At 43.5% G+C, this 23,555-nt stretch overlaps 1 protein-coding gene across 1 annotated transcript in view; it reads right to left on the bottom strand.

The window, feature by feature from the left end:
• The window catches only part of CIMIP2C (ciliary microtubule inner protein 2C), a 41,877-nt gene extending 31,134 nt beyond the window's left edge, over positions 1–10,743 (bottom strand). Inside the window, exon 1 of the mRNA XM_075200449.1 lies at positions 10,670–10,743. Coding sequence (XP_075056550.1) covers positions 10,670–10,743 — 74 coding nt within the window. The remainder of the gene's footprint in view (positions 1–10,669) is intronic.
• Between the last annotated feature and the right edge of the window lie 12,812 nt (positions 10,744–23,555).

The following is a 23,555-nucleotide window of genomic DNA, read 5'->3' as shown; positions in this document are numbered from 1 at the left end:
TGTATAGACGGCCTTATATAATATACACTGTATACGTATACGTACCGCTACATGGACCAGCAACACACATGCAAAGTACATGCCACGGCTATGTGGGTGTTTGAGCAAAGGGGTACTTGAGCTCCCCTCTTCATTTAAAGACATTGGCTCCTCTGCATGCAACTAATACGGCAGCTATTTGAATATTTTAAGGATTCAATGTATTATGCAGCGAGCTATAGCCTTTCACATTCTCCGGTATATTAAACACAGCCTCTAATGATGTAACATGGAAACACAAAAGCCGAACACAGTGTAAATTCTTGTCTGACACAATTCAGCATAATTGTTCTACTGCCAGAAACCCAATTACATATTCCGATGGTCTCATTACTGTAATGGCTATATGCTTTGTTCCATGCTGGATCAGGCTGAGAAAATTCTTATATAGGGCACATAACGAAAACTGGTGCAAATGGAAAAGGTGGTGTATCCCCCAGCAACCATTAAGAAACATTTATCTAAAAAACAAGACAAAGAAATAGCGCTTGCTCAAAGTCAGTCCGAAATAACACAAGGGGCTAGATTTACTAAACTGCGGGTTTGGAAAAGTGGAGATGTTGCCTATAGCAACCAATCAGATTCTAGCTTTCATTTATTTAGTGCATTCTACAAAATGACAGCTAGAATCTGACCCGCAGTTTAATAAATATACCCCAAAGTCTCTGTTTTATAACGGTGCTATATTTATAGCTGTGTCTTTTACCCTAGTTTGTGGTTTTTACGTGAGATCACATTTTAATTTTAAAAATATTGTCACCTCAGAAAAGGTCCAGGAGGGTGATGAATTTTGGGGAGTGCTCCCGGAAGACCAGGCATCCTCCTGGATCCAGTGAGGAGGTGGGGCTTAATTATATAGATCGCTTCATTATATCCTGTCCCCGTCGTGCAGTGCTGAAAATCATGATAGGGGTGGGGCAAGTGATGCAATTAAGTCACCTGGGCCCCTCCCACACTTCCCATCTGACCAGGAGAAACCAAAAGCTGGTAAGTATGGACAATGTGGTTTATTTTTTTCTTGTACACTGTATCACATTAATGCTAACCCTGGGAGCTCCCTGCTGCTGCATTATTCTGCACCACTAATGTACCCAATGTGTGTACTTCAGCCAATGGTGTGCTGACTCCTGGTTTGCTCCGCCTACTTGTGTGTTAGCTACACCTACTGCCATTGGTTTCGCCTGAAGTTTCTGTGACTCCGCCTAGTGCGCTACATTAGCCTCGCTTACCTCCTGCGTGGTTCGGGCTGTGTGCTGATCCCGCCTACTTTTGTGCTCCCCCTCACTTACAGTTCATTTGGGCCCGCTTATATGAGGCCACGTTTAGCCCTTTTGAAAGCACCTTTCCAGCCATGGTAAATTATGTGCCTTACCATACACTACAAGAAGTGTAATCCTTAAGGAACAGCCAGTTTTATTCTGAAGAAATCAAAAGCACTACAATTGATGCCTGTTGCATGTTTTGGAAGGTCATTGGAAGTCTATAATGGTTACTCTAGGGGTATCATCGACGACCCCCCTTCGCTCTATTCTCAATGCGGCTGCGAGACTTATCTTTCTCTCATGCCGTTCTTCTTCTGCCTCCCCTCTGCCTGGCCTTACACTGGCGGCCTTACACTGGCTCCCTTACCCCTACAGAATCCTATTTAAGCTCCTCACCGTCACCTACAAGTCTTTCTCTCATTCCACTGCCCCTTATATCTCCAACCTCCTCTCCACCCACACATTACCAGCTCCCTGCGTTCGGCCAATGACCGTCGCCTCTCCTCCCTAGTGATCACTTCAACACACTCCAGAATTAATGACTTCTCCTGTGCTGCCCCCCTCCAATGGAACGACCTCCCTCGCTCCATCCGTCTGTCCTCTAATCTCAGCACCTTCAAACGGGCTCTAAAAACCATCAAGGCCCACCAGCCATCCACCTAACCATCTCCATCCTTGTTCTCTTCATCTCCCACATCTCTGTATCCTCTTGCGCTTGATCCCGTCCACTGACTCCTCTTCTGACTGTCTGTTTCCCCTCCCCTTAGTATGTAAGCTCCTACGAGCAGGGTCCTCTTCCATTCTGTCTCAATATCATTTCTTCTCCAACGTCACGGTACTTGCTATGCTTGGAGCATTTGTAGTCTTGGTTATACTTGTTTTACTCAGTACTGTTGTACCCTGTTTGGTCTACTGTACTGTATTATGTATTTTTACGGCGCTGCAGAAACCTTGTGGCGTCACATAAATAAAGAATAGTATTGTTGTTGAAGGTCACAATGTAAATACAGCTGGAACAAGTTTGATTTAATTTATTTCAATTTCCATGGTGTAATGAGACAAAAGGTAATGATTTTGACAGGGTACTAGGATTTTCTATAGGCTCTGTATCGAGTCTGTATGGAGGGTTTTTTCTACATATAACGATACTGTATTAATAAGTGAAATAACGTGTGCAATTATTTCATTACCTCTCAGTGCTTTGTATTACTGTTATAGTCCATGTGCCCAGAATGAGGCCATGTCAGGTTAGTCGCTGGTCTAACTCTCTGTACACTGAGCAAGTAATGCAGTTAAAATGCAACTGAAACATACAGGCTTGTTAGGTGAGCCTGTAAGATTATCTTGCTCCAACTGGGCCGTGTATTGTGTAACTGGATTGATGAAAAATTCATCCAACAAGGAAGCTGCGGATTCTTATTTTCCGTTCCAGATCAGAAGAGGACCCAGAGCAGGCAGGGAACGTAGATCTTGGAGAGAGATCAATGTCCAAATTCACAACAGTGATGTTGGCTAAACATGCAGGTTTTGTGTGGGTTCTTTTTACAAATTTCTAAATGAAATAGCTATTTATGCAGCAGGCTTAATGCAGATTTTTTATGATGTGACCAACTTTCTCCAAAAACACTTTGAAAAGTGGGTGTAGCTTTGTCTGTGTGCAAATTGGATGTTTGTATTTGTGGATAGATATATGAAGCCCCAGAAAATCTGTTTGTGCTGAATTAGAACTGAGGGGTGGATTAAGCCCGAGGGAGATTAAAAGATGAGGTTTGTGTACATAACTATTTGGCCTCGCTAAGGGGTAACAAAGCATGGAAGGTGTGGTGTTGCCTCTGTAACTGTCATAGTGGGAACAGGATCAAGGGGAAGGGCTAATAAATGTACAGGGAGGAGTAAAACAGTTCTGTCGGAGGTAAGATGGTCCAACGGATGCACGGGCTTGTGGTAAAATTCGGGTGTGCTGCTCTAGCCCCATAGGCATGTTGGGCCAGTTGGTGCACAGGCTCACAGTAACGTACGAGTGTGCTGGTCTAGCCTTGGAACTATGATTGGCCAATTGATGAACGTGCTCGTGTTATGGTACAGGTGTATTTGTCTAACCCCGGAGGTATGACGGGTCAGTTGGAGCACGGGCTCATGGTAAGGTACGGGTGTGCTGGTCTAGCTCGGAGGTATGTGGAGCCTTTGGGTGCGCGGGATCGATGTCAGAGCGAGGGTTCTGTGGCTGGTGCAGCCTTTTAGCATGGCAGGAGAACACTGTACAGGCGATAAGCAAGGTTGGTAAAGCGCACATTGATGGTAGAGAGGCATATGGAACATGTTCACTTCATCATCATCATCATTTATTTATATAGCGCCAGCAGATTCCGTAGCGCTGTACAATTGGGAACAAACATTAATAAAACAATACTGGGTAATAGATACAGACAGAAAGGTAAGAAGGTCCTGCTCGCAAGCTTGCAATCTATGGGACAAAGATTCGGCTTAGTTTCGGTGCAACTACAGCCCCTGTGGACTGGCTTGCATTACGATTAGCACAGATGAGTTGGATTCCGGAATGCCTGGTGATTATTGTCCCATGTTAAGGATACAATACAACGGTGCGCTTAGGTAAAATAGCAGATAAATACGGATGTCCTAAGCATGGGTGACTCGTGATGGGCCACCCTAATTAGTAGTGATCAGTAGCCAAAGCTGAGTACAGTGTTCTCTCTTCACCGTATCACTGCAAGGTTAATTCAATAAACGGTTAATTGCCAATAAGTCCGTGTGGTGTCTTTTATTACATAGGATAAGTCTTAAATTTCAGGTTAAAGGATTATGGTTATGTTATCAACTGCTAAGCATTTTATCGCCCGAATTTAGACACAAAATTTGCTAAACACACCAAATTTCATATTGACATACACCAGAAAATTGGTGAATTGCAATTTGTCTCACTCATTTTTGAAAATGATGCTCTTTCACTAAGCAAAGAATGCTCCTAAGAATATGCTACCTACACCCCTTTATCTCATTTTAATAATTTCACTCTAGAAAATTAAGTCCCTTCTTTGCATTGCTTTGCAATTAACTAGGAACGCACTCACTCCAGGGAACTCCTCCCAAATGCTGCCCTCTTGCCCCATAAGACCATGAACTTTGGCAGAAAACTGGGCAAACCAAGTTCCGTGACATCGTCAAAGAGAATCTTGTCTTGTTTGTTTTGTTTATTGTGTCCTGTAAGTGACCTACTAAGTGTTCAAGTCAAGGTATCTCAAAGAAAGGAGACATATTACGGTGTGCTCTCCTGTGCTCTCTACACTCATTTCTCTACCTAGCCACGTTGTTATTTCCATTTATCAATGACTGTTTATCAGCATTGTTGGTGGATCGGTTTTTATCTTTATCTTTTCTGAGCTCAAACGGTGATTGAAGTCCTTCGGATACATCCTTGATTATCTATACATAGTGTACTGTGAATACATTACTAAGAGAGGATCTATTAAGGAGATTTAAGAACAAAAGACAACTCTCGTATAAAGTTACCCGAATCAAAATAATTTGACATTAATTTTAAATATTTAAATTCATCTCTAGGTCAGTGCACTGATCAGGTATTATCATGAATGTGATTGGTTTATTTTTATTGTTTGATTTTCTCTATTAAATTAAACTGGTTTATTTTTGCACCATCCCACGGGCTCTTTATACTTGTGAGAGATATGGGAAAGTTTCCAGAGCTGTGAATTTTTCTTAGAAAGTATCTCTGGTTTAGGACAAGGTAGACCAGCCTAACTCCCAAAATGGGTGGAGTTTTACCCAAATTTGATTATTGGTGGGCGGAGTTTTGGCGGTATGGAGGCAGTGCTAATTTTGTCCAGATTTTATGACTCTAAATTTTGGGAGGTTTGGACCAGTCATTCGCAACATGTGGCCCTCCAAGCCTTCACCTGTGGCCCCCAGGCTCCTTCCTGCTTTATTGTCAGGTGTGTTTCTTATAGTGTGTAACACTTGTGTTAAATACCTGCAGTCATATTATTACAGATAGTTGTCTCTTTCATTAAATATATTGTTAACTTATCACTGAGACTGAAGGTTAGAGAGCCGCCCAGGTGTCTCAGGTTGCCTATTATTTCGATATACTAATAAAAGCCAATGTTACTATAGGTTAAATGATAGTGCATTTATGCACCTGTTTTAGCAATTTCCCCAATGTGACAATAATTCCTGCATCTGTAGTAACAAAACTAAGCAGGAGAAAGAAAATGTAAATTACTACGTGTAGAACATAAAGTTCAGGATTCTAATTTAAAATAAGATTGATATTGAACATATCGGCCATCTAATATAAAGTACAACGTTGGCATCGGCTGGACAGTCCGCCGTTTTCACAAGCACTCTCTTGCTACATATAAATTGGCGAGTGTTACAGGCAGAGGGACACGGTACTGGAATAAATCATTGATAGACAATAAATAATTAACTTAAACTAATTAAGCTGCAATAAAGTTTTGCTTAATTCTGACACAAATTGTCTTCAGCACGAAGCTCTACTGTCCCTATTGTGTTTTCCTGGAATGCAGAGATACAATGGGGTTTGTGCAATGGAAAAATAACATAGAACAGATGGCGACCGTTACGAATGTTATATTAAAGTTTGGCTTACTGGTGATTATGTGAAGTTTTGGTGGAGATATTTATGAGAGTGTAACTTCTTTTATGTACGTGGTATAAGGAACGGAATACTAGCCCACTGCCCAATATTAATCCTACCATCAAAAGTGGTTGGATTATTATCAGACATTATGATAGATAAGGTTAGGAGATGACACTTATCAGCCTCTGTGTGAGGTCATCTTCTGAACGGACTGATGGGTTCCAGTGAATGCGGAAGAGATCTGGGTGTTGGGCCTGTCTCCGAATAGGTGTATCTTGTCCACTGTGATAGCCTAGATGACCAAATTAGACACAGCTCCTGTTGCTCAGAACTCAAACCTGTGGTAGAACCAGCCTGTGTGTGGCCAACATTGGGATCATACTTTACCTTAGCCCTGGTGTCATTGGTTGAGTCAGTAAGATAGTGGTTAATCTATATGTAGGATAAACTTGTGGCCCTCCAAGTCTACCCATAACTAGTAGTAGACCTGAATCTAGTTCTCTCTGTCTCTCAATTAGCTTCTTAATGAATTGTGTTGTTGTGGGCATCTTACTCTAGTACATGACTTATATGTATTAGAGGCACTTCCACCGGACAAAGTGGTCTACTGATATTTTTATCGATACTTATACCAAGGCACTAAAAAATCAGTTATTGCCACAATTTACCAAAATAAAAAAATGAAGCTGCCCAGGGGCGATACTGGTCTGGAGTGGTAAGGGTTAACTCTATCCATTCTGCTGCGTGGAGTCTTCATCATCATCATCATCACCAATTATTTATATAGCGCCACTATTTCAGCAGCGCTGTACAGAGAATTCACTCACATCAGTCCCAAAAATTCCCTAACACAGACAGACAGACTAGGGTCAATTTGTTAGCAGCCAATTAACCTACCAATATGTTTTTTGAGTCTTCTTTCCTGCCATGGTCCAAATAGAAATGTCAGTGTAGTAATGCAAGTAGACGGCCCCAAATTGATAAGATATCGCTGCAACGCTGACGATTTAAGTACTAACAGTTGGATGGGTCAATACAGGATCAGCCAATCACAAGCTACTAGCTAGTGCTGCCAATTGTTATCATCATCATTGAGTTTCGTTGCACCTGCACAGATACACTTCCTTAGAGGTGTTTCTGCTGATGCGTCCACGTCTAAAGGTGTCACGACTCTAAATGAGGCCCACTGTATTCCTGTCATGCACCGGACCCTTTGGCTGACTTACTGGGGTCTTGTGTGCAGGTCTGGCCTCCTCCGCCGGGCTCCCCTCAGTAGCTCCAATGGTTCCAATGGAGGTCGCCTTCTTGGACTTCAGACCCTGTTCAGCTATTGGCTGATTACTTGTTACTCCCCCTCATCCTCCAGACTATTCAAGGCACCTCATCTGGCAATATGGTTCCAGACCTTGATGTCCTGTTAGCTTCTAAAACGCTGGATTGTTTGGCTCCTGTGTCCGTTCCTCTTCAGCAGATCCTGGTATCCAGCGCTATATTCTTCTCAGCTAATCCTGGTATCCTGTATCCGTTCCTATTCTTGTCTCTCCTTGTCGGCTAACAACATCTTCTCCTGTCAGTCTCACCTGGTACCCATCCACTCCGCTCCTCCATGGTGGGTGGAGCTAAACCTGGCAGATTACAAAGAATCATACCATTCCTGTGCATTCCGTGATACTTCCTTACACAGAAATCTTTATTTTGCATTATAATTTAAAAATAAAGTACCCTTTACAACAATCTGCATTAGTCCTGGGAGGACACTCACACAGCAGCACATGTAGAGAAGACGTCTTACCATTAAGGCACTATTCAGTATAATAGTGTATTTCACATTAATCTGTGTCCTGTGGTCATCACGTTTTCCTGACAATTAGCCAGAAATGTTTCTTTGTGGTCCCCATTAAGAAGATGAATACACAGCTATCCCCTGTGCTCGATCTATCGCAAGGCTGCATTATACCCTGGTGCTTCATTTTACAGCCAATAAAACAGAACTGAATAGCAGATGCTGTCAGTGAGGACTTCTGTGCACAGCTTAATGAAAGATTAAATACGGACATTTCCGTAAAGACAAAATCTATAAAGGGCAGGATTGTGTGCGCTCCATTCCTAGATAAAACTGCCAGTGGTATTTCCCTCCAATGTCTGCCTTCTACAAACACTATCTGTCATGTGAGCGAGACAACAATGCACTGGGTCTATGTCATTGTTGTGTACAGATATTATACTATTGTGTTGTAGTAACAGTCGTACTGGGAGACAGACTCCAAGTATATTAAAACTAAATTAAGAATGGGGGAATATGTGTCAGTCAGGATCTATTGATGTTTATCTTTTAGATAGGTAGATAGATGGGACAGAGCAATGTTCTGCAGATCTCTAGAGAGGTCAGTATTGTAATAATCTGCAGAATGTATCACTACGTATCTGTCAGGGGGTAGATGGAACAGAGCAATGTTCTGCAGATCTCAAGAGAGGTCAGTAATGTAATAATCTGCAGAATAATACACTATATATGTTATGGGGTAGATGGGACAGAGCAATGTTCTGCAAATCTCTACAGAGGTCAGTAATGTAATAATCTGCAGAATATATCACTATGTATCTGTCAGGGGGTAGATGGAACAGAGCAATGTTCTGCAAATCTCTAGAGAGGTCAGTAATGTAATAATCTGCATAATAATACACTATATATCTGTCAGGGGGTAGATGGAACAGAGCAATGTTCTGCAAATCTCTAGAGAGGTCAGTAATGTAATAATCTGCATAATAATACACTATATATCTGTCATGGGGTAGATGGGACAGAGCAATGTTCTGCAGATATCTAGAAAGGTCAGTAATGTTATAATCTGTAGAATATATCACTATGTATCTGTCAGGGTGTAGGTGGGACAGAGCAATGATCTGCAGATCTCTAGAGAGGTCAGTAATGTAATAATCTGCATAATATATCACTATGTACCTGCCAGGGGGTGTTCTGCAGATATGTCAATAACTAATGTGTGGACAGTATTGTAGTAAGCTCGGCTCCTGTCCCTTGTCCCTGTTGATAGAATAATTAGGCAGTCTAACGTTGTGTTGGCTGCTGTCTATTAGGCCTACATAAGGCCACTTTGGGTGTGACTACCACAAGCCAGCCCTTGTTAGATGTAAGACTCTTTACCTGGGAAGTGACTACATCAGATTTTAACTGCACTTTATTGGTGTTGCAGCACATATATTAGTGTAGATCCTGCAAACAATGAGGGACCCCTGACGTTGCAAGCTTAAATGTTTTGATCAAAATATTCAGCAATTCTTAAGATCGCCCCTCACCCCCACTTCCTTCAAAATACCCTTTCATTGCTGTGCTCTATGAATGCGCCACTGCTCTGCTATGCGAATGGGACATATTGACCAATCCTGACTTGGTGTGACTAAGTGGGTGATGCCTTCATGCTGGGCGCTCTGTTCCGCAACTCTTTATTTAGTTGTGTCTTTAGTCAGACTGAAGACATGAAGTGTGCCACCTCCTGGCCGAGGAAGGAACAGCAATTACAAGGACTAAACTCTTCACAATGAAGTGTCATCACTCAGATCAGTACATAACTCTGAGTGAGGTAACTGTGACCTATGGCCAGGATTGTCGGACAAAACCTCAACGTTCCAGATACCAGTACAACATAAATACAGATAAAAGGACGTACATATTAAAGATGTTTGAATATTTTAAAATTCCATCAAGCTGGCCTCGAGCACGTTTAAGTTAAATTCGAAATATTTTGGCACTTTGCTATTGTGCATGGTGAACCTGAAATGGTGGAATTCTTAAACAGTCGTGTTCGTAGATCAGTTAAATACTTTTTCTATTAATTTAAAATAATTTAAGTAATGTTTTAAAAAAACAAAACAACTGAAATGGCAAATTTTTAACCCACAGTTCAAATTGGTGCTAACTAATCATTGTACCGAGGACATGTTGGGGGCCATTGAACTATTGATATTCAATCAAATTTTAATCTGGTTGAATATTTTTGTGCCTTTCCAGCCAGCGGTAATTAAGTAACGAAACATATCGCTGGCACATCATTATCTGACTTATAGTTGGTGGCAAACATTTGTCAGATGTGCGCAATGTGAGGGAATCTGGGTTTGCAGATTTTGGTCTTCTAACCTCACATTAGATAAATAACAGAAGCTGCTCTCACTGTCCTATATAACACTATGAGAACCACCTGCTGCAAAACACAGAGTGATTTAAAGATCCTGCTGCATTAAGTGTATTCAGTGTGAAGCAGCTCTACTATGATATTAATTTGACGGTATTCATTTAAACTTTCCTTTACCCATAAAATAAATCAAATATTTTTAGATAATCATTCTAGCAGTAGGCCCAACTTCAATGCAGATCAGTATTTAGAAAGTCTCTTCCTTAGGCATTGTGGACAGCTGCACAATAAGTAAGTGCCCCCACTATCTCCGCTATTCACCCCCCCTCCTCAGTAATGTTATAGGTAAATATAAGGTAATAAAAGGAAGGAAAAATAAACTGTGACCACCAAAAAAGTGTTTCATTAGATATACCCTGAATGTACCAAACACAACATAAATGGACACAGTATTATTCTTTGATCAGGTGACTACTATACAAATGAGATCCATATACAGGACACATTGTGCACAGAGCTGGGGATGAAGGGGTTACTCTCACTACATAGGAACATGTCTCAGTATATATATAAGGGCTTACCCAGGCATGAGAGCAGGTGGGATGTAGGTGGCATTGTTGTCAGTGATCAGGGTGCCAGCACTTCTGGACGCCATCTGTCAGGTGCGCTCCTGTAATGTGATTCACAGGGAAACCTAACACCCTGAACTGGAGGGTTATAGATTCCAGCCGAGGGCTCTGTCCTTGTCCTGACACAGTAACTAGCATCTGTGTGTCCATTAGATACACAACAAAACACGGTAACTGAGCAACATCACTCCCTACAGCTACACCCTGTGATATCACACACCTTACTGTACATCACACCCTGCACCTCAGCAACACCCCCTACTCCAGCTACACCCTGTGATGTCACACTACACCTTACTGTACATCACACCCTGCACCTCAGCAACACCCCCTACTCCAGCTACACCCTGTGATGTCACACTACACCTTACTGTACATCACACCCTGCACCTCAGCAACACCCCCTACTACAGCTACACCCTGTGATGTCACACTACACCTTACTGTATATCACACAACACACCTCAGCAACATCCCCTACTACAGCAACAGCCTGTGATGTCACACTACACATTACTGTACATCACACCCTGCACCTGAGAAACACCATCTACTACAGCTATCGATAATAACTAGCTACCGTTCGCCGCCATCAGTCCTTACCACTTCCGGGTTTGACTTCACATGACGTGAAGTCTGGCCCGAAGTACATTTCACCTGTTACAGCTTGTCACACTTTTACACAGAGAATATCACTGACTGGTATTAGCGCTACTAACCTGAGAGGCGCGGAGTCTAACACGCCACCGGTGTTCACCAGGGACCCCCGCAAGGAGGTTTGGGCTTTGCTGCGTGCGATGTGCAGGTCGCGATTCTCCCAGGAAGTCACCAGTGCAGCAAATAGAGGGTAGTCAGACAGGCCAAGTCGAAACCAAGGAAGTGAGGTACCACGGAGAGCAGGCAAGAGTAGTCAGGGATGGTCCAAAGGTCAATACCAGTGCGGGCAGCGAAGTACAAAGGAAATCCGGAAGAGAGGTCAAACAAGCCAAGTAGTCTTTACACAGGAGGTCAGGAACAGGAATGCAACTAAATGCAGGGTAGAACCAATACTCTGGCACTAGACCTGTGTCAGAGGCTGCCTTATATACCCTAATGTGCCTCCCGATTGGGTTAGGGAGATTTAGGCGGTTTAGACATGCTGGCTGCAGACAGGTGAGTAGAGATAGAGTTCTGCTGCCTGGCAACAGGATGTGGATTACGGAGAGAAGGTGTCCGTCTATGGCGCCTGTGGAGAGCGCGGAGACGGCACCTGACAGTATCCTCCCCTTCTTTCTTTCGGGTGGTGCAGGAATCCCGCAGAAATCTTGCCAACAGACGTGGAGCGTGAATATCCTCTTCATAGACCCAAGATCTCTCCTCTGGGCTGTAGCCCTTCCAATGGATGAGAAATTGGCTTCTTCCTCTAGAGATACGAGATTCCAGAATGCGTTCTACCAGAAATTCTTCACCACGAATGGTCTTGACAGGAGGAGGTGAAGAGGTTTTGCTGGAGAATTCGTTGAGAATGAGTGGTTTAAGCAGAGATATATGGACGGTATTATAAATCCGAAGAGAAGCTGGTAGATGAAGTCTGTAGGTGACAGGGTTGATCACATGAGAGATGGAAAAGGGTCCAATGTAGCGTGGAGCTAATTTCATAGTGGGGACCTTGAGTCTAAGGTTGCAGGTAGCTAACCAGACTTTGTCTCCTACCCGAAGTACAGGAAGATTCCTTCTATGCCGATCTGAAAAGTGTTTGTAGCGGTCAGAAGCTTGTAATAATCTGGAACGTACTTGGGACCAAATTTGAGAAAAATTGTGTACCAAATTCTGCGCAGCAGGTACCGAGGAATCAGAAAGATCAGAGAAGGTGGGGAGAATGTGATGTCTCCCGTAGATGGTAAAGAAGGGAGAGTTACCCGTGGACTCGTGTTGGTGGTTATTATGGGTAAACTCTGCCCAGGGTAAACGTTCACTCCAGGACGACTGTTGATCCGAACAGTAGCACCTCAGAAATGCCTCCAGGTCCTGATTGGTCCGTTCAGTCTAACCATTAGTTTGCGGGTGGTACCCTGGAGGAGAATTTTAGGCTGATCCCAAGCTGTTTGCATAAGGATCTCCAGAATTGGGAGACAAATTGGACTCCACGATCAGAAATGATGTCCCTCGGGCAGCCGTGAAGGCGAAAAATCTCTCGGATGAACAGGAGAGCCAGCTGGGAGGCAGAAGGTAATCCCTTGAGGGGAATGAAGTGGGCTAATTTCGAAAAGCGGTCCACCACCACCAGATGGTGTTAATGCCATGACTGGCAGGAAGGTCTGTAATGAAATCCATGCTGATACTGAGCCATGGAAGGTCCGGAATGGGAAGAGGATGGAGGAGACCGGCAGTGGGGTCTCCTAGGAATCTTATGTCGGGCGCAGACCTCACAAGAACGGATGTATTTCTGGACGTCCGAGGTCAAAGAGGGCCACCAGTATAAACGAGATAGAAGGGCAACAGTCTTCTTAACCCCGGCATGACCAGCGAACTTGGCGTTATGAGCCCATTTCAGGAGTTTGATGCGCAGATGTTCCTGTACAAACGAGCGACCAGGAGGAGGAGTTTTGAAAGACGAATTGGTCAAGGCTACAATCGTGGAGGAGTTGAGGATAGGTTTGGCTACCATGGGTAACGAGGCATCAGAGGAGTCAAATGCTCTGGACAGTGCGTCAGCACGCAGATTCTTGGTGCCAGGGCAGAAGGTTAGAATCAAGTGGAATCTGTTAAAGAATAGCGACCAGCGAGACTGGCGAGGATTAAAGCATTGAGCAGCCTGCAAGTAGGTAAGATTCTTATAATCAGTAAACACTGAGATGGGAAATCGTGCCCCTTCCAAAAGGTAGCACCATTCCTCTAATGCGGTCTTGATGGCGAGGAGCTCTTTATCGCCAATCCCGTAGTTAGCCTCACTGGCCGAAAACTTTTTGGAGAGGAAACCACAAAGAACGGGAAGACCTGCAGCATTCTTCTGAGACAACACCGCTCCAATCCCAACAGAGGATGCGTCGACCTCCAAGAAGAATGGTTTACTTTGGTCGGGTTGAGATAGGACTGGAGCAAGCATAAAGGCCTCCTTAATGGCCAGGAATGCTTGAACTGCCTCTGGAGGCCAGGATTTGGATTGGCCACCCTTCCGAGTAAGCAGAGTAATGGGAGAGATTAGCGTGAAAAATCCCTTGATGAATTGGCGATAGTAATTTGTAAAGCCAATAAAACGCTGGGTAGCTTTGAGGCTGGAAGGCTGAGGCCAATTACGAATAGCCTCTAATTTGCTGGGATCCATCTGAAGGCCAGAACCCGAAACAATATACCCCAGGAAGGGTACTTGAGAGCAATTGAAGAGGCATTTCTCTAATTTGCAGTATAGCTGGTTGGAACGTAAATGAGAAAGTACTTCTTTGACATGCAGAATATGAGTAGACAAATCTTGTGAAAAAATTAGGATGTCATCCAAATACATCACCACCGACTGATAGAGTAGATCCCTAAATATTTTGTTAATAAAGTCCTGAAAGACAGCTGGGGCGTTACAGAGCCCAAAAGGCATCACCAGGTATTCATAGTGGCCGTCTCTGGTATTGAACGTGGTTTTCCATTCGTCTCCTTTACGAATTCTAATCAGATTGTAGACACCTCTGAGGTCCAATTTGGTAAAAATTTGTGCCCCTCGGATACGATCGAAGAGTTCCGAAATTAGGGGAAGAGGGTAGCGATTTTTAATCGTGATGGTGTTAAGTCTCCTGTAATCAAGCACGGTCTGAGAGCGCCGACCTTCTTCTTAACAAAAAAGAAGCCTGCCCCTGCTGGAGAAGATGACTTTCTAATGAATCCCCTCTCGAGGTTCTCGAAAACATACTGGGACATGGCTTGAGTCTCGGGTAAGGACAAAGGATATACCCTGCCTCTAGGAATGTCTTTTCCAGGGATGAGGTCGATAGGACAATCCCATGGCCGATGCGGAGGAAGGATTTCAGAAGCGGTTTTAGAAAAGACATCAGAAAAACCAGAATAAGCTTCAGGAAGACCCACCAGGGAAGATGTACAGAGGCAGGCCAACTTGGATTTCGAGGGAGAAATGGATCTCAGGCATCTCTTGTTACAGGAGGAACTCCAGCGGATGACTTGTGCTCGTTGCCAATCAGATTGTGAAGAATGAAGTTTAAGCCAGGGTAACCCCAGCATGATAGGGTTAATGGATTGCGGTAGAACAAAAAAACTTATTAGCTCGGAATGAAGCGCTCCTACTTCCATCTGGAGTGGAGGAGTAGAGAGAGAGATTGAGCCATTGGAGACTCTATTCCCATCAACTGCCGTGAGCATCAAATGTTGGGTCAACGGTATAGTATTGAGACGGAGTTCAGTCACTAACTTGGATGAAATAAATTTCCCTGCAGACCCCGAGTCCACAAAGGCCCAGGTGGAAAATGGGCCATTGGGGGAAACCAAGGTGACAGGCATCAAAAACTCTGACTCCTTCCGAGAGTAGGGAGAAAGGGACTGAGGTCCTAGGTTGACCTCCCTATTATCACCTAGGAGGTGGCGTTTTCCCGGCCTCTTGGGACAAACGGAGAGGAGATGACCTGGTTCACCACAATATAAACAGAGGCGGTTCCTCATTCGTCTTTCACGTTCCTCTGGAGAGAGACGGGAACGACCGATCTGCATGGACTCCTCCAAGGGTCGGCGAGTACGATCCCGTTCGAGAGCCCGTTCCCTGTGGCGAATGTCCACTTTGATACAAAGGAATATGAGGTCGTCCAGGTTGGGAGGGAGGTCACGAGAGGCTAAATCGTCCTTTATGCGATCATTAAGGCCTTGCCAGAAGGCAGCGATGAGAGCCTCGGCTGCTAGAGTCCTAAATTGTACCGCATAATGTCCAGCCGCAAGGGAGCCTTGGCGTAACCCTAGGAGACTGGAGGCAGCGGAAGAAACTCTTCCGAGTTCATCAAATACTTTTCGGAACCTCTCGATGAAGACCACCAAATTTCGAAGCACAGGATCATCCCATTCCCAAAGAGGAGAAGCCCAGGCTAATGCCTGCCCGGAGAGGAGGGAGATCAAATAAGCCACTTTAGCTCTTTCCGTGGAGAAATTTTCGGGAGTCAATTCAAATTGAATAGAGCACTGGATAAGGAAACCACGACACTTCAGTGGATCGCCATCATATTTCTCAGGAGGAGGGATGCGGAGGCTTGTGGCAGCTGAGGTGCTAGAAGAGATGATAGGAGCTGAGGCAGTGGAGGATGAAGTGGTCGTGGAAAGAGTAGGTAGCGAGGCTTGAAGAGAGTCCAGACGGGAGACCACTCCCTGAATATATTGCAGCGATTGTGCCTGATTGGATTCTTGCCGTTCCACTCTTTGACCCAGGTGCAGTAATAAATCGCGGGCCAAAGGTTCGTCCGCTCCACTCATGGTCAGAGTATTCTGTCACACTTTTACACAGAGAATATCACTGACTGGTATTAGCGCTACTAATCTGAGAGGCGCAGAGTCTAACACACCACCGGTGTTCACCAGGGACCCCCGCAAGGAGGTTTGGGCTTTGCTGCGTGCGATGTGCAGGTCGCGGTTCTCCCAGGAAGTCACCAGTGCAGCGAATAGAGGGTAGTCAGACAGGCCGAGTCGAAACCAAGGAAGCGAGGTACCACGGAGAGTAGGCAAGAGTAGTCAGGGATGGTCCAAAGGTCAATACCAGTGCGGGCAGCGAAGTACAAAGGAAATCCGGAAGAGAGGTCAAACAAGCCAAGGAGTCTTTACACAGGAGGTCAGGAACAGGAATGCAACTAAATGCTGGAGCAGGGTAGAACCAATACTCTGGCACTAGACCTGTGTCAGAGGCTGCCTTATATACCCTAATGTGCCTCCTGATTGGGTTAGGGAGATTTAGGCGGTTTAGACATGCTGGCTGCAGACAGGTGAGTAGAGATAGAGTTCTGCTGCTAGGCAACAGGACGTGGATTACAGAGAAAAGGTGTCCGTCTACGGCACCTGTGGAGAGCGCGGAGACGGCACCTGACACAGCTTAATCATGAGAATTCCCATGATTAAGCTGACCAGAGCCGGAAGTGGTAGGAACTGATCGCGACGAACTGTCAATAGTTAATGTTGATATCTCAGAGATCACCAACTCGTATCAGTTAGGATATGCCTCTCGCTGCAATAGGCTCTTTACTAAAACATGAAATAAAGGAGTGATTGTATATACCTTTAGATGTGAGCCCCGTTTGACAGCTCAGTACTCCTAACAAGGGACGGTCCCATAGCTCAGAGGAGCATAAACGTGCAGAACTCTAATCCATACAATCCTGTATCCCTTTTTACTGGACCACACAGTTAGTGAGTTCTATATGGGTAATAAGGTCATATTCACTCATATTGTAGATTGTGTACATTGTCAATAGGAGGCAAGATATAAACTGATAGCCTTGAATACATCAGCTAAGGGTATTATCCTATATGCACAACTGCTCTATGTTAAAATGTAATGACAGACAATCGAGGAGACCTAACTAGGAGATGGGTTAATATCCAACATATGACAAACAATATGGAACATACAACATTCACTTTCATAAAGTGAATTGGGACATCTCTATGGCTCCATTTTCTGTGTGATTCCGATACAAATGTGGGTGACAATTAAAGTGTGAAAAATATTTATGCACCTTTGTGTACGAATAAGTGCCTTAAGATGTAATAATATGAAGACACAATACTTTTAAGAATAAAGATATCTCTTTTCACTATTTATTTACTGATCCAGCTGGATCTCTTTAGCGACAGTGACATAACCACTGAATAAAACTGACTTCCTCTTGATATGAACGAAAATGTTATATATGGGTCTAGCAAATTAAATAAAATTGTTCAAATGTCATCTGATGAGATGCAAATATATTCGGACATAATACATTTGTGATCAGCCCCACTCTGGGTCTATTCATTTATTTTAATTACTTATTTTTCTCATCTTTTCCCTTAATTTTTATTTATAATTCGCCTACAATATTTTGGTCAACAACTGTGCTTTTAATATTATCTAATGAAGTTTTTGTTTTAGCCAATAAGATATTTGAATAGGGCTGGAGTGCTTTGATAATCAACCCTTATCGTCCTCTTTTTTACTTCTAAAAGGTGCCAATAGTTCTGTCCGGCCCATTTGTGGATTTCTATGAGAAATAACCTCTGTCTACTTTTTGTGGGTTTTTTTTCCACTGCAAACTAAAGAAATACATATGTGGATATTAATATATATTATTTAATTTCAACAATTTTCTGGAATAACTGATGCATTATCAGAAAAAACTGCAAGTGTGCTAATATTTTTAGCCACCACTGTATTTACATATCAATATAAATGTACCCAAATCATGGACAAGGCCACACTCATTTCCTGGTTGGTCACATCTCATTTGGCCAGAACACCAGACTTTCCACTGAAATAAGGACTGCTGTTATGTATGATGAAGATTCAGGCTATGGTGTCAGGGATACATGTAGTCAAATGAGACTTCACCAGATTTTACAGCGAGATCTTAAGCAACGTTTCTCAGTTCCATTGTTACTCAGCCAGTGTCCCGACTAACTGGTACTTTCTTCTGTACCTTTCATGTACAATACCCATTGTAATCTATAGCAAATCTGTGCAGCCAAACATCCTGTGGAGAAAACAGCCATAACCTGTTTGTGGTGTCACATAATGTCCCCAAACTTCTTTATCCCGTTCTGCATATAATAGTGCGATTTAAACTAACACATTTCTTATGGTCGGTGACCAGTAAATTGTATCTGGTGCTTACAATATCCAGCAACTACATCTGGAAAGCTGGGGGGAAGATGATCTGGGGGGTAGAACTGGTAGAAAGACGAGATGGTGGGAAGGTAAACTGGTGGGTAGAGCTGGTCAAAAGACATGGTGGGAAGATGATCTGCTGGGAAGAGCTGGTAGAAAGACGAGATTGTGGGAAGACAAGTTGGTGATTCCATCTATCTTAAGACAAGACCAGGAAATAGCAAGCCCAAACCATCTTTCCTGGTTCCTTTCCTTTTCCTTTAACCTGTCTGTGCCTCACCATCACATACTCTATCCTCTATCTGGTTCCCCTTTCTATAATTATGTGCCTTACCTCCATATACTTCTTCTCTACTTTCATCCTCTCCCTCTTCTAATCCTTTCTGTGGTTCCTCAACTTACCAGTTTCTTTATATGTCTCCTCTTTCTATCATTTATATCTTTTGCTTCTCCTTGTTGTCCTCTCCCATATGTGCTTCTCCTCGTTGTCCTCTCCCACATGTGCTTCTCCTGCTTGTCCTCTCCCATATGTGCTTCTCCTCATTGTCCTCTCCCATATGTGAATCTCCTTGTTGTCCTCTCCCATATGTGCTTCTCCTTGTTGTCCTCTCTCACATGTGCTTCTCCTTGTTGTCCTCTCCCACATGTGCTTCTCCTTTTTGTCCTCTCCCATATATGGCTCTCCTCATTGTTCCTTCTCCCACATGTGCTTCTCCTTGTTGTCCTCTCCCATATATGGCTCTTCTCATTGTCCTCTCCGATATGTGACTCTTCTCATTGTCCTCTCCCATATGTGGCTCTCCTCGTTGTCCCCTCTCCCACATGTGCTTCTCCTCATTGTCCACTCCCATATGGGGATTTCCACAATGTCCTCTCTCATATGTGGCTTTCCTTCTTGTCGTCTCCCACATGTGCTTCTCCTCGTTGTCATCTCCCACATGTGCTTCTCCTCGATGTCCTCTTCCATATGTGGCTTTTCTCATTGTCCTCTCCCATATGTGGCTCTCCTCGTTGTCCTCTCCCACATGTGCTTTTATCTTCAAAATTGTCCCTGTATCAGTAATCAGATGCAGACATGTTTCCCAGGTCTATCCCATCTTTCACCATTCCTATGGGTGTGTTCTCTGGAATTTAGCACTTATGCTGCCGGCTATTTGCAGGAAAACATATGATATAAGCTAGTTTCCTAGAGTAATATACTAGACATGAGAGCGCAAATGATTAGCATTATGGGGCTTGAATCTCTCTGGGCTCTGGAGTAGCCACATGGGCTGCTGGAGTCATTGTGACTCCCTTGACTTCTCCTAACTTAGTTCTGCGCCTTGTTATAGTCCATCTGTTTGATGATTCATTATGTAGTCTGATCTCTGATCTACTGCTTTGTCTGTGTTCTCTGTTCTGTGATAAGTTTGCATCTCACTTCCCTCCTGTTATGTTACTGTTACTTCACTCCCTCTATCCTGTTCCTTGACTTACACTCAATTCTGTGTCTGTGGTTTGTTCTTCTTTGTGTCTGTGGCATTTTTAAGCACTAGGGGCCAGTTTTAGATTTGTGGCACATAAAAATGCAACTTATATAGAGATGTGTCTGTTTTAGCCTTTAATATCTACCTCCTAAAAGTTGTATCTTTGCAGATCCCACATGCCTAATGCCAGCTTCTGAGTTGATTATGGCCGTGTGATTTTTATGTAATATATCTAATGACTAATTGTTATTTTCTGTTGAATTCATGTATGACAATGTGAATATTATATGTAGCCTCTCAAAGTATGCTTTCCTTACTAACCTAAGTGACCTGGGCATCTCGGAGGAGTTTGAAGCCCCAAAGTTGTAAACCATCTAGCTCTGAGGTGGCAAACATATTTCTCATTGATAGATAATTTACTTTGAAAGCTCTGTGTCATTTTGGGAATCAATCTGACTTAATTGAAAATGTAATTCCTAAGGTGGGGGGGAAGAGCCTGTAAGAATGGTTTAAAATCTTCTGCTTTAGACATTACAATGTTCATTTTCTTTGATGGCTAGGTCAGATATGTGCCATCTTCTCATTTTGTAGTCCTCACACGCCATATCTTAACTAGTAAGTTAATGATTCTGATTTTATTTCCTATTTTATTTCTGAAACTTCTTTGTGCAACTTATTCTGTATGTCTTGTTAGTGTTTTGTAACTAAGCCTTGGAAATATTTTTTGAATTAAATACATTTAATTTAGCGTATTCTCCATGATTCTTTGTGAACTTACGAAGCCAAGTGAGGCTCATGCTACATGTGTATGTGATTTAAGTGTGAAACATTACTAAGTGGTTTTGGTGACCGCAAGGACACCATAGTAAATCCTTTGCGGTGGCAGAAAAGATGTATTCATTTCTAAGTGACTTAGTTGACGCCAGTCACGGCCAGCTGTTCAGATTGCTGTATTCGAGACAGGCTGGGCGTTCGTGACAGACTGTTGACACCTTTTTTGCGCTGAATGTATTTGTGCTCTAGATTTCAAGTTAACCTCTCCTTTTCAGTTTGAATCTTGAATCAGTCTGAATCTTTTGTTACAAACCTCTCAGATAATTTCATTTCAGTAGTCGATATATAAAAATACATCATTACTTTACACAGACAGGAGCCACTTCAGTAAAAATAATTCATAGCGCTCTCTCATGTAGTTGTAGATGGTCCCTGAGAAAGCTGCGCACTGTTCTGATTGAAAGTGATTGCTGTGACAGCTCCATCCAGCGTAATGTACATTATGTGGAGAACAGACAGGTCCGAGGGAATTAAGCTTCAGCTCTAAGTGAAACACAAAGAACTGGAGACAGGAGAACAAAGGATCAGACGGATGAGGAATGAGCAGGAACTAAAAATGCAATGAATGCTTTTTGCTCCATTTCATATTACCTCTTGTAGCGTGTAGTTAGGGATATCGTACTGGGCGTAGGTAGGGCTATCGTACTGGGCGTAGGTAGGGCTTTCATACTAGGCGGAGGTACGGATATCGTATTGTGCGTAGGTAGGGCTATCGTACTTTGTGTAGGTAGGGCTATCGTACTGGGCGTAGGTAGAGCTATCGTACTGTGTGTAGGTAGGGCTATCGTACTGGGCGTAGGTAGGGCTATCGTACTGGGCGTATGTAGGGCTATCATACTGGCCGTAGGTAGGGCTATCGTACTAGGCGTAGGTAGGGCTATTGTACTGTGCGCAGGTAGGGCTATCGTACTGTGTGTAGGTAGGGCTATAGTACTGGGTGTAGGTAGGGCTTATCGTACTATGCGTAGGCAGAGCTGGATTAAGGCTTCGGGGGGCCCGGGGCACTTAAGACAGGGGGGCCCCTAAAATCTAAAATTAAGGGCATAGGGACACATCCTGCATTACATCACCTACAGCCCACAGTATGACACTTACAGCTCTCCCAGAGGGCTCGCTTAGGTTGTCTGCATAAGAAAAATCATTGCTTCTACAAACTAAAATACTGTACATTAAAACAATCACCAAAACACCACATTAAAATGGGTATTGACACCACACATTAAAACTAGCAATGATATCACACATTAAAAATACCATTGATAACGTACACTAAAACTAGCAATGATACAGCACGCTAAAACTTGCAATGATACCGCACTTTTAAAATAAAATTTATAATGCACATTAAAACTAGCAATGATACCGCACTTTAAAAATAAAATTTATAATGCACATTAAAACTAGCAATGATACCGCAAATTAAAATACCATTGATAATGCATCATTGGGCATGGCCAGGCCACCCTCCTACAGACAAAAAAAACCTGCCTTGTTGTGTACACCATTGAACGGTCACCAAAAATTGGGATTGTCCCACTAGAATCACAACATTTCACAGACGTTGCTGCTCTCTCCTACCTGTTCTTCTCACTTTCGCCACATGTGCTGCAGGTTTCTTTAGTGGCTTATCTAGATCCTGGAATGTTAGGGGCCCTATTTGGAAAAAAAATGGGTACATTTAGAAAATGAAAGTCACCACGGCGTTAAATCAGTACCACCCATGATTAATAATTAGGCCTTCCTCCAGCCCCAACATTAAAATAATAGTATTCACATTTAATAAATAAACCTATTTCCCTCCCTACAAACAGCCCCAGCAATAAATTAATAGTATTTACATTTCAGAAATATACCTATTTCCCGCAACCGTCACTGCCATTAAATAATTCATAGGCACATTTAATAAAGGGACCTCATTCTCCCCAAACTCACCCCCACATTCAGTAGCGCCCAAACCACCCCATCTTAAATTAATTGTCCCCACTATTGTGCCTCTCTCCCCCCCTTTTTCCTCATGCTGTGTCTCTCACCCTTTTTTCTTATACTGTGCCTTTCTCTCCCCTTTTTTCTCATGCTGTGCCTCTCACCCTTTTTCCTTACTGTGCCTCTTCTCCCCCTTTTTCCTTACTGTGCCTCTCTTCTCCCCCTTTTTTCCTTACTGTGCCTCTTCTCCCCTTTTTCCTTACTGTGCCTCTCTTCTCCCCGTTTTTCCTTACTGTGCCTCTCGTCTCCCCCTTTTTCCTCCATAGTGTGCTTTTCTTCTCCCCCTTTTTCCTCCATAGTGTGCCTCTCTTCTCCCCCTTTTTCCTTACTGTGCCTCTCTTCTCCCCCTTTTTCCTCCATTGTGTGCCTTCTACCCCTTTTTCCTCCATAGTGTGCCTTTCTTCTCCCCCCTTTTCCTCCATAGTGTGCCTTTCTTCTACCCCTTTTTCCTCCATAGTGTGCCTCTCTTCTCCCCCTTTTTCCTCCATACTGTGCCTCTCTTCTCCCCCTTTTTCCTCAATAGTGTGCCTCTCTTCTCCCCCTTTTTCCTCCATTGTGTGCCTTTCTTCTCCCCCTTTTTCCTCCATTGTGTGCCTTTCTTCTCCCCCTTTTTCCTCCATTGTGTGCCTTTCTTCTCCCCCTTTTTCCTCTATAGTGTGCCTCTCTTCTCCCCCTTTTTCCTTACTGTGCCTCTCTTCTCCCCCTTTTTCCTCAGTAGTGTGCCTTTCTTCTACCCCTTTTT

Source organism: Mixophyes fleayi, chromosome 3, assembly GCF_038048845.1.
Source record: "Mixophyes fleayi isolate aMixFle1 chromosome 3, aMixFle1.hap1, whole genome shotgun sequence".
In the NCBI taxonomy this organism is placed as follows: Eukaryota; Metazoa; Chordata; class Amphibia; order Anura; family Limnodynastidae; genus Mixophyes; species Mixophyes fleayi.
The sequence above is the reverse complement of the archived record's forward strand: the minus strand, read 5'-3'. Positions and strand labels throughout refer to the sequence as shown.